The following is a 15553-nucleotide window of genomic DNA, read 5'->3' on the forward strand; positions in this document are numbered from 1 at the left end:
ATGAAGAGCTACAACTTCTTCATTCATGGCCTCCATCCATCAGTAAGATTTGGCAGCTTGATTGAAACAACTAGCTTTATCTTGTTTAGTGAGTTATGAGATGAACAATTGACATTTAGAGAAAAATTATCCTAGTTAACTCATTGTTGAATAGGATGTTGAATTCAATTTGTTCTCCTCGAGGCTTCAGCCATTGTTATCTCATTATTTTCTTATGTATTCCTACTTCTTGTGTATACTTGTCTAGAAAAATGTTTGACAATTGGATGTGTTGCATCTGATAGAATATTAGTTGAGGACTGCATTATAAAAAGAACAACTTGTCTGACATGATTCCTTTGTATTTGTCAAAAGGTCTGCATTCATCCAAGAGTCAATAGATTTCCACTGCGGGTGTCTCTACCAGACCTACAATACTCAGCCCAAAATTATTCTCATCAAACACTACATTCCTTGAGATTCTTATGTGTTTTTTAACTGGATCATAACAATGACATCCTTTATATTCATTTGTATATCCAACTATCCTACACTTGGAAGTTTTATCATGAAATGTTTTCCATAAAGACAAGTCAATATGTACATAGATACAACCAAATACATGTAGTTCATCATAAACAAGATGACGTCCAAATAAAATATAATAAGGAAACTTCTATTTTAGAATGGACATAGGCAGGTGAAAGTCTATAAACAAATGCTAATAGAATGATTGCTATCATGTAATACACTTATAGTAGTCTCGACTATGCAGTAATGTTTTCTCTCTGTCACTTCATTTTGTTGAGGTCTATGTGGGCAAGACATCTATCACCCTATTCTATTATCTCAAAGAAATGCTATGAAATTTGTTTGATGAATATTCTCCCCCCCCCCCCCCCCCCCCTTGTCACATTGGAAATTCATAAGTCACATGAAAATCTAACTTTACTATAGAATAGAATGCATAGAATATTTGAAATACTTCATGTGTATGGTTCATAAGTATATCTAGGTGTAAAGAGAGTACAGATCAATGAATATAACATAGTACCAAGTTTCATATAAACAAGAAATGAGTGCAAGCCCCCAAACATTGGAATAGATAATTTCAAAAAGGTCATGAAACTCTTATTTATAACGTTAAAAGGAAGAATATAATTCTTACATAGGTCATAACTAGAACATTTCTTGGTTTCAAAAGGATATCAACTTCTAGATACTGAAGAAATGGGTGCAGGCCCCTAAACATCAAAATAGATAATTTCAAAAGGTCCTAAAACTCTCCTAATTATAACAATAAAAATGAAAAACATGATTCTTATATAGTTCATCACTGGAACATTTCTTGTTCTAGAAAGAGAAACCAAACTAAACTTCAGAATACGACTATCAGATACAAATTTTCAATAAAACTACAACAACAATGACCCAAACGACCAGCTAGGGATCTGGCATACTATAGTGAGACAAACCATAAACACTTAACAAACATGGATCAGATTTAGAGACAAAACATTCCAAAGAAAGAAGGGTTTCATTGGCTTCAATTGAAAAGCTAGAACCCAAGAGGAACAGATTTTCCTTGAAGATATACATGTTTCCTCGTCACTTCTCTTCAACGAATGTCCTCTTCACTCAGAGGACCTGGACATAAACAAAGAGGAAGTAAATTCCACTGAAGCGTTCATATATTTACAAGTTTAACAACAAAAATTATATTATTTTGAATATTAGGTTTAAGAGGACATTAGATAAGAAAAGAGAGGTTTTAGACATGGGAATATGTGCATCACCAACATGACTAATTGAGTGACCGCCACCATCTCCCGTGACAATACAACCTTTTCAAAGATACGAAAAAAGATTAGATAACTTACCCTCATTACCTAGAACACGAGTGACTCTTGAATCCCTATACTACTCACTCTGTTCATTTTGTTTGATCTATGGTAGAGCTGGCAGAGAAACTATTGTGTATCTTTAGGTAGTGACTTTGCACTATGATGAGAAGTTCTATTTTCAGGTTTACCTTTCTTTCCTTGGTTCTTTGGGTTGTACCAATAATCCTATTTCAGATGCCCTCTCTTGCTACAGAAGAAATAAGTGGGTATTCTCTTTTGATTCCTTGCATTGAGCCTCCTTAAATGGTGGGTGTAAGAAATATCCCACAACCACCGTGCCTAAAAAGAGAGTACTCTCAAGTATTTTTTTTTTACTAAATGTTTTTTTTTTTTAACAAATTGTCCATCATTGTTCATGTCAAAGGAAAAGTTGCACTTGATGTTGCTCGTAGTCTTTGGAAAAGTCTCCGGGTGCCTTTGATTTCAATAGCTCATGATTCTGATGTTTGGTTTTCTTTATGTTTAACATCATATGAATATTGTTAGTAATTGTCATTGTCTGGGTTGGTTGCTGCTCCATCTTTGGATTCACAATTTTTTGATTTGGCAAAGGAAGAATAGTTGCATAGAGAATATCAACTGCCAAGAAGCAAGCATGAAAGGCATGGATAGAAACAACAGGGACGTACCTAACAATGCATATATGAGAGTGGTGAAGCAATTATTGTTGTGTGTTGGTAATTTTGAAAGACAATTTTGATTTGTTCTATCAAACACAGGGAATTGTTTATCTTATTAAATTTAAGATTTGCTTGACGCTGAAGTTGTAAGACCTAATTAATATAGAAAAACGTATGTTACCTTTTTTGATTATATATATATATATATATATATATATATATATATATATATATATATATATATGAAAAAACTGAAAGTGGACAACAGGGGACATCAAATCTGAACCGTCCGAATAGATCGGACGGTTCAGATTTATTCCCTCCCTCCCTCCCTCCCTCTATCTCTCTCTCTCTCCTCTTTCTCACTGTCACTGCTGGCAGCTCCCCCCTTCCCTCCACCCACGGTCGTGGATGGAGAAGAACTTCCTCCACCCATGATCGTGGGTGGAGGGGATGGGGAAGACCCGATGGCTTCTCCCTCCCGTCATTGGTACCCCCACCATTAAGAGCATGGGCAACAAGAGGAAAGAGGGAAGAGTCTCCCCTCCCGTCGCCCACGCTCTGAATGGTGGGAAGGGGAAGCCATCGGATCTCCCCCATCCTAGCCGTGGGTGGAGGGAAGCTCCTCCACCCATCGTGGGTGGAGCCCTCGACAGGTCCCCTACCATCATCGGCGGGACCGCTGGGGCTCTGCCAGGTCAACGATGGCATGGGGGGAAGCCACCGTGCTTCCCCCTTTCCTCTGTGGCGAAGCCGGTGGTGGTGGGAAGGAAGAAGATGCAGTAAAAAAAAAAAAAAAAAATTTAAAAAACCAGGACCATTAGGGCTGTGGATAGTTGACCTTTTTGTTTTTGGGGCTACATTATAGTAAACTTGCCTAATCAATATTTCTCACTCTACCTATGCGAAATTCTTCTAATCCCTATGTTCACCTTGTTTCTCCAGTAGGTTTCTTCCATGAAGAATGGCCTCCATGGCCACAACTCTTAATGCTCTTGCCAGAATTCGGTAAGAATGCATGTGCAATGCATGATGACCTCTATGGAAACCTTAATTCCTAATAAAATGCAAGAAGTACTTCCATAACATAGTTGCAATGTGAATATGCATGATGCGATTCATGAATTGAGATGCAAAAGAAATTATCAAGTTACGAAAAATTCAGAAAAATGCATGCATAAATATGATCAAAACTAGAATGAAGAAAGCACTCATTCCAACCAACAACTACATCCATCCCACACAGGCTGGGAACCCTAACCTAACTTCTAACTCTACAATCAACATAATGAAGACCAAAATCCAGAACTAAACGTGCATTAGACTCAACATCAAAGAGATTAAGGCTTCTGATCATCAAGGCTGGTGATTTGCATTACTTTGCTTTTGGTTAGAGATTTACATGGCAATCTCAACATAAAGTACCTGGCGTCCCCGTCTGATCTCAAATTCTTCTAGCATTTCAAGAAGCAGAATTGACTAAACTGGTCATCAATGCTAATGGGTTTGAATATGGGGAGACTAATGTATTAAAGGTTCAGATTTAAGTTTGATACAGTATAGCAGTTAAAAAGAAAATTGATGGAAGTTCCACCAGACTCAACTCATTTGCAACCCTACCAACATAACTGCCCCTCTCATCTACCATTGTGCTAGGTCACTAGTTGCACCTTGGACAACATTATAAGATGGTATAATTCTGCAGGAGCGTATGCATTCCTCAATGATGCAACTGATCAAACATGGTGATCTTTGTTTACAATGAGTAGATCCAAAAAATCGAACATTGGATACATATGAAGTGTGTGTGTTTTCTCTCCCCTCCTTTCCAAGTCGAAGTCTTCGCTAAGAGGTAGTACAACCTACTTGTTGTGGCTCATAGGGTTGTCTCTTACAACAATTTTATAAGAACTTGGAATCAAGCACCAAACCAAGGCTAGTAGTTGGTAATTCTTCACGGCTTATGGGATTGGGAGGAGCACAACCCTCAAACCAGTTCGAGAGGTTACGACACCCTTATTAAGTAGCCAATTGCAAGTACTCTTTTTTCTCATAACCGCACAACATTTCTGGATCATATCTTCCATGGGGAGAGAGTAGTGATCCCCAGCCGCTTCATCATGAACTTTGCAGTGGTTACATGAGAAGGCACTAAATTTATATATCTCTAACCTTCTGAACCCAGTTACCAAACAAGTTTTAAAGATACCCAGCAACCAAATAAAAAATCAAATCAAACTGTTTATCCTAACCCAAAGCAATCAATTAAACTGGGATTTGGTTTTAAATTCATTAAAATTTCTGGAAAGTTTCGAATGCATATGAAAGCCCAACCAGTTAGTCAAAGGCATTGTAACATCTTTGATACCAGGCCATCGCTTCCGTGCTTTGGGAACACTTCTTTTGGATGAAGTCTCCCAATAAGCTAAATCTGACTAGTACTTCAAGCAAAGTTTAGGTTGGATATCTGTTTGTTTTGCTTAAGATAAAATTTGGATCTGATTCATGTTTTTGTAATCTAAAAATATAAAATTGGGCCCCCATAAGGCAGACAACAAGTTCGATGTGGAAATTTCCTGTATCTTGATTCAAACTCAATTTGCATTCCGCAGAGTAACTTTCTTGACTCACTTGCACCACTACATTGAACATAGTCAGAAAACTAGAAATATCTTGTCATCGGTCAACTGTCCGCTAGATCCAAAAGCATGGTTTAAGCACCATAAAACACCTTGGCAGACCCAAGAATATGTCGTAGGCACATATTCTTGCCAGGGAGAGAACCATCTAGTGACCTGGTTGACCAAGATTATAGTAATAATAATAACAATGACAAACCGGTTAGCTTTGGCATCCCAAAATTTGAATTTTGTTTTTTTCTATAAAGTGAGATGTTGGCTGCGGTTTGTCTGATCTAGTAGTCTAGTAGTTGGATTGCGTGTATTGGTCTGAATAATTTTCTCATGTTTCTTAGGTCTCGCATTATGATCCCCTTGTCTATTGTCAACAGTTCTTAAAGGCTGAGCTATCACAGCTGCTCAGCTCCACGTAAGAAAAGATCAGTGATTTAAAACTCACTTCGTCAACTCGATGCGTCACCTCAGCCCCTTACTAGGTCAACCCAATATGGAGAATCATTTTATGTTATTCATCTGTGACTCGAATTTGATTAGGCTGAAACCGATTTGACTCAACACCATCTGATTAATCAACCTATTGGAATGTAATAATTCACAATAATTGTTCATTTATTAAATTTTGCATATTGCAAATGAAACATTAAAACCAAATAGGATGAACTTCATGTATGGTTATCTAGTTATGTTAGTATTCAGCCTTATTAAAGCATGCAACTCTAAATCAGTTGGGACAACTGCCGATTTCTTGTTATCGCGAGTAATTATACTTAATTACTAGATGTTAGGTTGACTTATTTAACAATATTGGATTATAAAATTATTTTATTAATGTATGACAAGAGACAAGTTACACTCTTTCTTACACTCTTTCTATGTTTAAATGACAAATTATATATTGTTTTGCATTTTAAAACAATAATTAACAAAAACCCAAACTGAGTCACCAAGTTGACCTACTGAGTCCCACGTAAAGAACGACGAATCAAGTCCTGAGTCGACAAGGATGTCAAGTTGTTTCTTGGCCAGCCTCTCCCTTGACATGTCGACAGAAAGCTCATGATCCCCCTCCTTCAAGAGTACTAGCTCGCCAGGATCCACTGGCACCTTCACTAGGTGTGCTTGAAAACAGCTGATCTCAATCCGCAGGAACCCTCTTCAGCAATGCTAGCTCACCCGGCACCATTGGCACCTTCAGGTCGAAACAGTTGATCTCAAACCTCAAGAACCAAGGTGACTTCTTGTTGATCAGGTTCAAAAGCTGAGGTTCCATGACACACCAGATACGTTTGTATGACTGTCCAATTTTCTCTCATAGATCACCAGACGTATTGCCACAAGCCTCCGTAAATTTAATGCAACTCATTTTAAATGCTTTGAAACAAGAGACATGAATTCCTTTGAAGGTCGCTTGGCACTTGAAACCCTTTGAACACTTTGAATCTACCCAAAAAATTGAAACAGAATCATCAAACACTAGACCCAAGTGCCCATAAATCTACTCAATTTTTGGGCGGATTAATGGAACACTCACAAACTATTCCATTTGCCAAACGACCTAATGATGTCTAAGGGTGCACATGGGTCGAAAAACAATGCTAGTCTTATACTTGTTTAATGATATGTCTAAAGGTTAGAGCACCAGCCACTCAGATTTTGAATGAAACTGCTCACCTTGTAAAAGGTAGGTATTCATCGATTATCCCGGTGCAGATGCTCCGGCAAAGTAGCAACATTACATTACATCCAAAAACACTACAATTGGTTTTAGCTCGGGGTTTGCTGCAAAGGCACGATAGAAGCATTACTTTCCATCAGTGACTACAAAGAGGTCCAAGGCGTTCACTACATGATTTTTCAACCACTGGTAATTTAACTACTGTGTGCAGGGTAAGAAAAGGCCTCTTGGCATTAAACTCAAAATAAGAGATGCAACTGGAACGGACATGACTGAAACTGTGAACCCCTTGAGAACCATATAAACAAACCTATCCGAAAAGAAAACTGCCACAAAACTGATGCTAGTGGAGCAGTAAAGCCTACACTTTCTTTATATTCTTGAATACAGTAAATACGTGTACTTGTCCGATGCTTGAGCTGATGTATTCAGTTGTCTGCCATTCTTATGTGAACACACTCCTTTCCTGCAACCGCTGAAGCACTTTCTCTATCATGCAGTGAGACAGCACCACCAGTCAGATAACTTCAGCAACACTAGACATCGTTCCACATTGCTCCAAGTGGTCAGGGACTAGTTTTACTATGAAGAACTATGTCACCACACAAAATTTCTCACTCCATTCCACTTCAATAGCTTCCCATTATAAGAGCATAGCTGCTTAAGGCTCTGAAAAGATAAGTTAGAACAAAGGAACTGCTATCATGTGAAAAAACAACAAAAACAATTAAGAATTGTCACTCTTAAAGGCTTAGGCTTACCGTAAGAAAATTAGCAGGCTATCCAACAACTTGTAGTTGCCTTCCCTTGATCAACAACTTCAAAATGGGAAAACGACTAGCATCTGAATGACTTTTGTTGATAACAAAGAGCCAACATGCTTCATCCAGGTCAGTGAGAACAATAAGGTTGATATTTGGGACTGCATAGTCACACCATTTCTTTAAGAGATTCAGCTTTATGATAATTTAGGCCTCAATGGCTCTCTGGCAGTCTGTATGTAGATAGTTAATAAATGTTAGAAATCAATGAATATATTGGTAACCACCAATAACAGTAGAGGGGCAGTGCCTAGGGAAGGTCATGGCCATAGATCGTTGGTGGCAGGCCAAGGATAAAAAGAACTAGTAGTAATTATCTCAAACATTCAAACAATAAACAAATTATTTATAAATTTCAAAATAATATAGCAAAAGGAAGAAACTTGATATGAGGCTCTGAGGCCAACATGAGAATGATCGGTAGATTTTCTCATTTAGTGGATTCTCATTAGTCTAGTGATCAATCTGTTTTGACCCTGTCCACATATTCTAGTTTCTCAAACAGGAGATTGGCAGCAGAAATCAGATGCTCGATACCAGTTCCATGAATGCGAATCAGGTTCAGTATTGCTGCGTCTTTGATGGACCACACTGTATCCTTTTTTTTTTTCCTTGTGAAAAGGGAGCTTAATTCAAACCCAGAGCCATTTAGCTCTCATGCTAATGGTCCAGACCGAGGCCTTGCAAAGGCCCTTCTGATACAAATCAACTTTTCTCATTCTTTTACATATGAAGAAGCTAAAACTCAGACACCTGTGATTCAGAATCACTGGCCCGAACATGAGATACAGAACCAAATCTGAATTTGAAAATACAAGATTCAACCTAGGTTAGTGCATGCACCACCAATACTGGACATGGTGGAGTTCCAACCAACAGACATGCACATGTTTCAATTACCTCCAGGGGAATTCACTCGTGTCTATACCAGCCTGATGCAACTCATCAACATACTGCAAAGCCTCTCTGCATTCCTCCCTGTCATCAAAAAACTCTCTTTTATCACCCTCTAATTGATATGTTTCATGACCTTTGCCTGCAATAACCTGCAAGTTCACACGGAATTGTTTATGATGATCAGAAACCCCATAAAGAAACTTCCTAATGAAGGGGAAAAAAAAAGAAAAGAAATCCAAACATTTAAAATCCATCAATTTCTGTAACCTTTGATATTGCACCAAAACATGCTAAGCACCTCATAGTCTTGGGCATCTGATGAAATATCAATTCAATGTGAGGCAACCTATGTCACACGGGTACTCCTCTTTACCCGCACGGTACCGGTATGACACTGGTACCGGTACGGGTATGAGGGTTGGGTACGCCAGGAGTGTGGCGTTGACCGAACCGGGTGCGGTCAACGCACCCAAGTCTATTTTCGTCCATTTTCAAACTCGGTCAAAGTTGACTGAGTCTAAAGTTGTCTGTTTTAAATCTTAACGTTTTTTTCATTTTAACATTTTAAATTATTGTAACGTGAAATTTTTCAAAACCCTTTTTCCCCTTTTTCATTTTGTTTTGTTTCATCGCTTCATCTCTCATCGACGAAGGCAGCGGCGACCGGTGAAGGCAGGGGCGGCGACCAGCGGCTGTAGGCGACGAACAGCGACGGAAGGCGGCGGCAAGAGGCGGCCGGCGACGGTATTTGCTTTTTTTTTTTTTCATCTTTTTCTCATTTTCTGTTGAGATTTTGAGCCTTCCATCGCCTGTCGAGCTTCTGAGCTTTTGTTTGTGCTTCTGCTTCTTTTATTGATCTCTCATCTCTCCAACCATCACTCACCAATCACTAGATTCACCACCCACAATCTCTCTGTCTCTCTCTGCGGCTCTGCCCACTCCGTCGCTGGCCACCATCTGTTGCCACACACTTTCGGCGCAAATCCCCTCTTGCACACTGCCTCTAGTCTGTGAATGAATGAACGAATCACTATTACTCTACCCACCATCACTGTACATGTGAATATTTGCATTTGTCTGCATCTCTGTGAATCTTCGCTGTATGCTGGGATCAGTTAGCTTAGTTGTCGATCGTTGCTTCGTGTCTCTATCTTTTATAATTTTATTCTTTTGATTAGGGCTTTCCATTAATTGGTAGAATTGGGGGAATGTGTTATTCTGTTTGAAATTATATTCTGCTTTTATAATTTTATTCTTCTATAATTTTATTCTTTTATATATGTGCGAATGTGTTATTCTGTTTGAAATTTTTTGACATATATATATATATATGTGTGTGTGTGTACGGCCGTACCCCCGCACCTAAGTTTTTTAAAAATGGTCCATACCCATACCCGCACCGACACCCGTACCCGTACCTATGTGACATAGAAGGCAACAAATTCCTTGTATAAAAGAAGCAGCAAGGTAAATATTCCATCTAGATAGAATTGATCAGCTGCCAGCAGATAGACATCAAGCAATTTCGTATACTGAAACCCAACTTTTCTATGTACGCATATTACAGATGTACTTCTGTTGATTCTGAGCAGCAAAACTATCTATGGCATCAAACTTACAAAGATAGATCCAGGTTTTCTCCTTAGGACAGATACATATTTTTATAATGTAACCATATTGAGGAGCTAATCATTGTTACATTGTCAGAATATCACGTGATTTTAACTAAATTTTTCTTGTTCTTTTAGCAGCATTTATGTTTTTTGGAAGAAAATATTGTCACAAATGTACTTACCTTTAAAGACCCATCTTGAATTTCCAGGCAAAACATAGGAATGGATTTGTCAATGGATGCAAGATAAGATTAATATCTTAATAGTTGCAAGGTGTGAACAAATATAAAAATTCATAATCCGTTTTCTAGGTAATTTTCTCAAGATAATGGGCAAACTAAATGAATTTGGTAACTTAATTTCACTTTTGTTATTCATCGTAGTTTCATGGAAGTTCTTTATTTGGTACAAGAGCAGGACATACTTCAAGGAAGTTTTTCATTTTGTATGATAGCAGGAGATAGTTGAAAAGAAGATCCATTTGAGCTTCAGGTTGTTTTCATGGAGTTCTAAAGCATTGATAGGCAACTCGCAAATCCATCCTTCCATGATTGTGATTAGAAACCCATTTCTATTACTTGACATTAACACAATTTGGTTTTCCTGTCACTTTAGGATTATGTCACATGAGTGATGCAAATAGGTTGCAGCACCCTCCACTTCAGGTGCACATCAGGTGCTCTGAGGGTGCAAATTGTTAATAATTGGTCATTACTATACTTTATGTTTTAATTGAAATGTGAGTTTTCTTTTTATGCTTGTATATAGCATATACAAGCTTCTTCTGCACACACAAACACATGAACAATATACATATACACAAGCATCCATGCATGCACACATGCCCCACCTAGACACACACATGCACACACAAACACACGCACAACCACACTACACAAGCACATGCACATACATACACACACACTGATGCTGTTGCTGCAATTGCGCCTAAACTTTTCTTTGGAAAGGGTGCACCAGCACCCGCACTCATGTGATACATGCCTAGACATAGTCTTAACCATAATGATGTTCTGCAGAAATGTCAATACACCACACCAGCACTCACGTTGTGTCCTAACCCTACATGAAGTCTTAAATACACATAATTTTTAATTTTTCTTTAACACATTCACAATATTTGTTATTTTCGATGAAAAATTTAGCCAAATATGCATGAGAATTCACTTGCAAAGAATATCCTCCAAATAGTAACGGTTAACCTTAAACTAAAAACTTACAACTATATCGCCCTCCTCACCCATTGCAACAGCTGCTCGCACAGCTACTCGTCTAATATCATGCAAGAACAATCTGTGACCATTTGGAAGTGGCGGATAATAGTCATTTTCACCATGCCGCAAATAATCTTGCATGGTCCATCCAACACCAGCCAGCATATCGTCCAAAATGTCCACTAGTAACCATGCAATCAAAATAGCATTTACTTTTCATACAACAAAAACTGAAGAGAAAGAAACTCCACAAATTTATGGAATCATGTCATAGACATAGTTTTAATATACAATTTAAATTTTCGAAACAATTTTGTGAAAGTGTAGGAGTAGGTAAGCAGGGGATTGTCTACAGAAGGAACTTGAGAAAAACAAACACTTACAAGGGTCTTCATTCTTGGGATTGTCAGAGGTCAAAATAACCACTTCACTTTTGTCCGTTGCAATTTTTGTCATCATGGGCCTCTTTCCTCGATCACTCTCACCAGCGCATCCAAAAACTTCATTTCAACGAGTGAAGTTAGCAAAACAAATAAAACAAGAATAATCTTTCTGTCACGTTTTATGCCTCAAAAAAAAATGCAAAAAAGAATGGCACAGTAACAGGGCATATTCCTTTTCATATCAAGCATTGCCAACAATCTTTCTCTGCCGAGAACAACCAGTGCTGATGGACTGTGCTGAACAACTTTTCAGGCGGAAGACAATGGATGACACTTTGATCACCAAACATAAATTTTTTTCTCATGCCTTTGAGGTGAAAAGAAGAAAGAAATGCATGCGACAGGAAGAAATGAGAAAGGAAATCATACCAGTGATAATTCGCCTTGGACCAAGTTCTCTAACTGTGTCAAGCAATCTAGACAAGGCATCAGGGGTGTGTGCATAATCTACAATCACAGAAAAAGCCTGCTCCTCATCAATCAGCTCGCACCTACCAGGTACCGCATCCACTTCTTCAATACCCCTAACAATATCCTCCAATGGAGCTCCCACTGCAATCCCCACAGATACAGCAGCTAGAATGTTATACACATTATGCCTACCAAGCAATCCGGAGGATATTTCTAACATCCCACGTGGAGTGTTGATAAGAACTTGTGTCTCGAACAACGAAAGCTCAAACTTAACTGCATAGACATCTGCAGCCTTGTTCTCCATAGCGAATGTAACCACGGGCACATCTCTGTTCCCCTGCGACACGAAGTATGCTGCATTTGGATCATCAAGGTTTACAACCTTCCGGTGTCGTTCAGGATCGACCATCTTCCTGAACAGCTTGGCTTTCGCCTCCCTATATTCTACTTCCGTCTTGTGAAAATCTAAATGGTCCCTAGTCAAATTCGTGAACACTGCTATGTCGAAATCGACATTCTCACAGCGGTTCTGCGCCAGAGAATGAGAGGAAACCTCCATGACCAATGCCTCTGTTCCATTGTGCACCATCTTAGCCATCAATTTCTGCAAGGTGACCGCATCAGGAGTGGTATTCTTCGATTCCAATTGATTGTTACCATGGACGTAATGAGCAATAGTTCCAATCAAACCAGTTCTTAATGCCATTGACTCATATATCCCTTTAACCAGATAGGAGGTCGTCGTCTTCCCATTAGTTCCAGTAATGCCAATTACAGACATTTTCTCAGATGGGTTGCCATAGAAACAGGAAGACAGACGGGGAAGCACCGAATTCGTGTCTTCGACGATGACCAACGCCTTGCATCCGAGCGTCTCATCGATCGAGATCTCCTTGTTCGCAACCACTGCAACAGCCCCTCTCTTGTCTGCCTCATTCAGATACAAATGACCATCAGTTTTCATCCCCACACAACAAACGAACAGGTCCCCGGCGGTAACCTCTCGAGAGTCATGCTGAATTCCCTTAATCAACACATCCAAATTGCCGGAAACCGAAATTGGTACAACCCTACTCTCATCTAGTAGCTGAGCAAGCGACATTGAGAAGGATGGCTCGACGATTCGAACCTCATCACGATCCAAATTCGAGAAATCGAGGTCGAAGGACGATACATTCAAAGTAGAAGAAGAAGAGGCAGAAGCTCGTTTGAAGCTTACCTCTTCATCGTCTTCGAATTCCGATTCTTGGGTATCCTCAGAGACCACAGTAAGTCCTTGCAGCTCGCTAATTTCGTCGACGTCAACAACTTCCTCGGGCGACAGATCATCGACTTCTTCAGCAGCGTCTTGCTCCGGTTGTGGGGCGGGCTTGATGAGGCCTTTCTCGACGAATTCTTGGCGCTTGAGGGCGATGGCGCGGTCGATTTCGGAGAAGATGTCGTCGCCCCCGTCGTCAGCGGAGGAGGGATTGCGAAGGCGGGGGTTGTCAGGAGTATTCTCGAGAGCGGAGAGGAATATTGACTTCTCCTTCTCGTACTGCTCCTCCTGGAGCTTGCGGGCGCGGGAGGCCTGGCGAGAAACCTGCTGGAACCGGGAGACGCCGTGAGCGGTATCTTCTGGGGCCTCCGGGGGCTCGTCTTCTGCAGGAGACGGATAGAAAGACTTCCTTGCGGAGCGGACAACGATGGCGGGAAGGAAATAAGGGCGGGAGCGGTGACGAGGGAAGAGGACTGGGAGAGAAGGGCTGTCGGTAGCACGAGTGGAATGGGAGAAAGAGGAGAGGATGGTGGTGGTGGCGGGAAGCAGAGGGGAAGAAAGGAACGCCATGGGCGTTGGAGAGGGAGAGCCGGAGGGTTTTAGAGGGGTCTTACTCTTATCCTCTCGTATTGCTGTCACCCTTTTGGGAGCTACGACGGTTCTGCCAATGTTGTCAGCGTCGGACTGATACGGTGTATCGTCGGACACGAATTCGTCCAGAGCAAAACAGGCCGAGTTATGTTATTTTATTTGTTATTTGAAATTTAATTTATATTTTTACTTTATTAATAAAATAAAAACTTATTTCCTGCCTCTAAGCACTACCGTCTCAAGCCCATCCTCGGTCTTCTTTTATTTATTTATTTTTTTTTTCTTTTTCATAATTCTTGGTTGGTAGCAGTGGCCTTTCAGTGTAAAGAAATTTTCTCTCTGCTTGCGTTCGAGTGATTTTTTTTCTCTCTTTTTTTTTTGGGTTTTTTCTTTGCCGTAATTGTAGTTGAAGTTCTTAAGTAGGGTACGACAGTAACATGATGTGGCTCCCCTACTGCAACATGTATACAAATGAATGAAACCCCTAATAAATCAACAAGTATATATTACCGGGATTGAGATTGCGAAAGGGGCAAAGCTTATCGACGGTTTTCCACATAATATTTTATGACATCAGAATGCTTTGTACGTGCAGTCCTTATCAATTAACAGTAGTAAGAACATCATGGTAGAACTTAGTACTTGTAAATCATGATAGTTGTTAACCTTGAAAAGTGTGCCGTAAGTTGCAACATATGATTTCAAGAATCCACATAATGAACAAGCATGTTCAACACAAATAAAATCAGAAACATTCAAAACAATGTTACACCCATTCGAAAGTAAGAGAGAAAAAACCAAACAAACTTGGACAAATGAATCCTAAAACCTAGAACCTAAGCATGATAAATGGAAAAGATGAGCACGTAAAACGGAGGTAAGGGACAGGTAAAATTGTCTGCAAATATGAAAATAGATCCACACCAACAAGCAGGTCAAAAACAAGACAGGGGTATAGCAGCTACTTATGGGACGGTGCAATAGGATGAAGAATGGAGGGAGATGACATCAAGATATAGACCGAGTGAGACCATGAAAAACGAGAGTGAGGAATAGAAGGAAATGGAAAGACTGAGGGCTTTATGTTTGTGGTGGGTGAAGAGCCTTGGAACAATGGCAAACCATGCTAATGTGTCAATCATGCTAGAAGGAATGGCAAAATGCATGAGAGAAATAGAAGGCCAGAGAAAAGAAGATAGAGAAGGGTTTTCTGGGACCCTGCAGGAAGAGGAAGATGTTGGAGCATTGCGATGAATCAAGAAAGCGACCAAAAGAAAATACAGAAATAAAAAACCATTCATAGATCCATGTGTTTCATAGGGCGGAAGTAGAACCTGTAGAGGCGACCGCCGACTGAATGTCGGCGGCTGTTGGTAGAACGACTACAATCCCCATAGAGTCGTTCTTCTGCGGAGGTAGTGGCGGCGGCGGCAATGAGTTTCTCTCATCAGCCATAGCAGCCCAGTG

The 15553-nt window shown here is 39.9% G+C and overlaps 1 protein-coding gene across 2 annotated transcripts; it reads right to left on the reverse strand.

Annotated features, from left to right (window-relative positions):
* Window positions 1-7023: 7023 nt before the first annotated feature.
* Window positions 7024-14124, reverse strand: LOC116265739 (UDP-N-acetylmuramoyl-L-alanyl-D-glutamate--2,6-diaminopimelate ligase MurE homolog, chloroplastic). Of its 2 annotated transcripts, none has more exons than XM_031646583.2 (6): window positions 12193-14124; window positions 11764-11880; window positions 11387-11562; window positions 8539-8684; window positions 7579-7811; window positions 7024-7474 (listed from the first exon to the last, which is right to left on the reverse strand). In XM_031646583.2, the coding sequence occupies exons 1-5, from the start codon at window positions 14063-14065 to the stop codon at window positions 7793-7795; spliced, it is 2331 nt and encodes a 776-aa protein (XP_031502443.1). In that variant the 5' UTR covers window positions 14066-14124; the 3' UTR covers window positions 7024-7474; window positions 7579-7792. The 2 variants fall into 2 exon arrangements, with proteins under 2 accessions (XP_031502443.1, XP_031502442.1); XM_031646582.2 differs by having other exon boundaries at window positions 7024-7486.
* Window positions 14125-15553: the final 1429 nt, after the last annotated feature.

This window comes from Nymphaea colorata, chromosome 12 (assembly GCF_008831285.2).
Source record: "Nymphaea colorata isolate Beijing-Zhang1983 chromosome 12, ASM883128v2, whole genome shotgun sequence".
Classification (NCBI taxonomy): domain Eukaryota; kingdom Viridiplantae; phylum Streptophyta; class Magnoliopsida; order Nymphaeales; family Nymphaeaceae; genus Nymphaea; species Nymphaea colorata.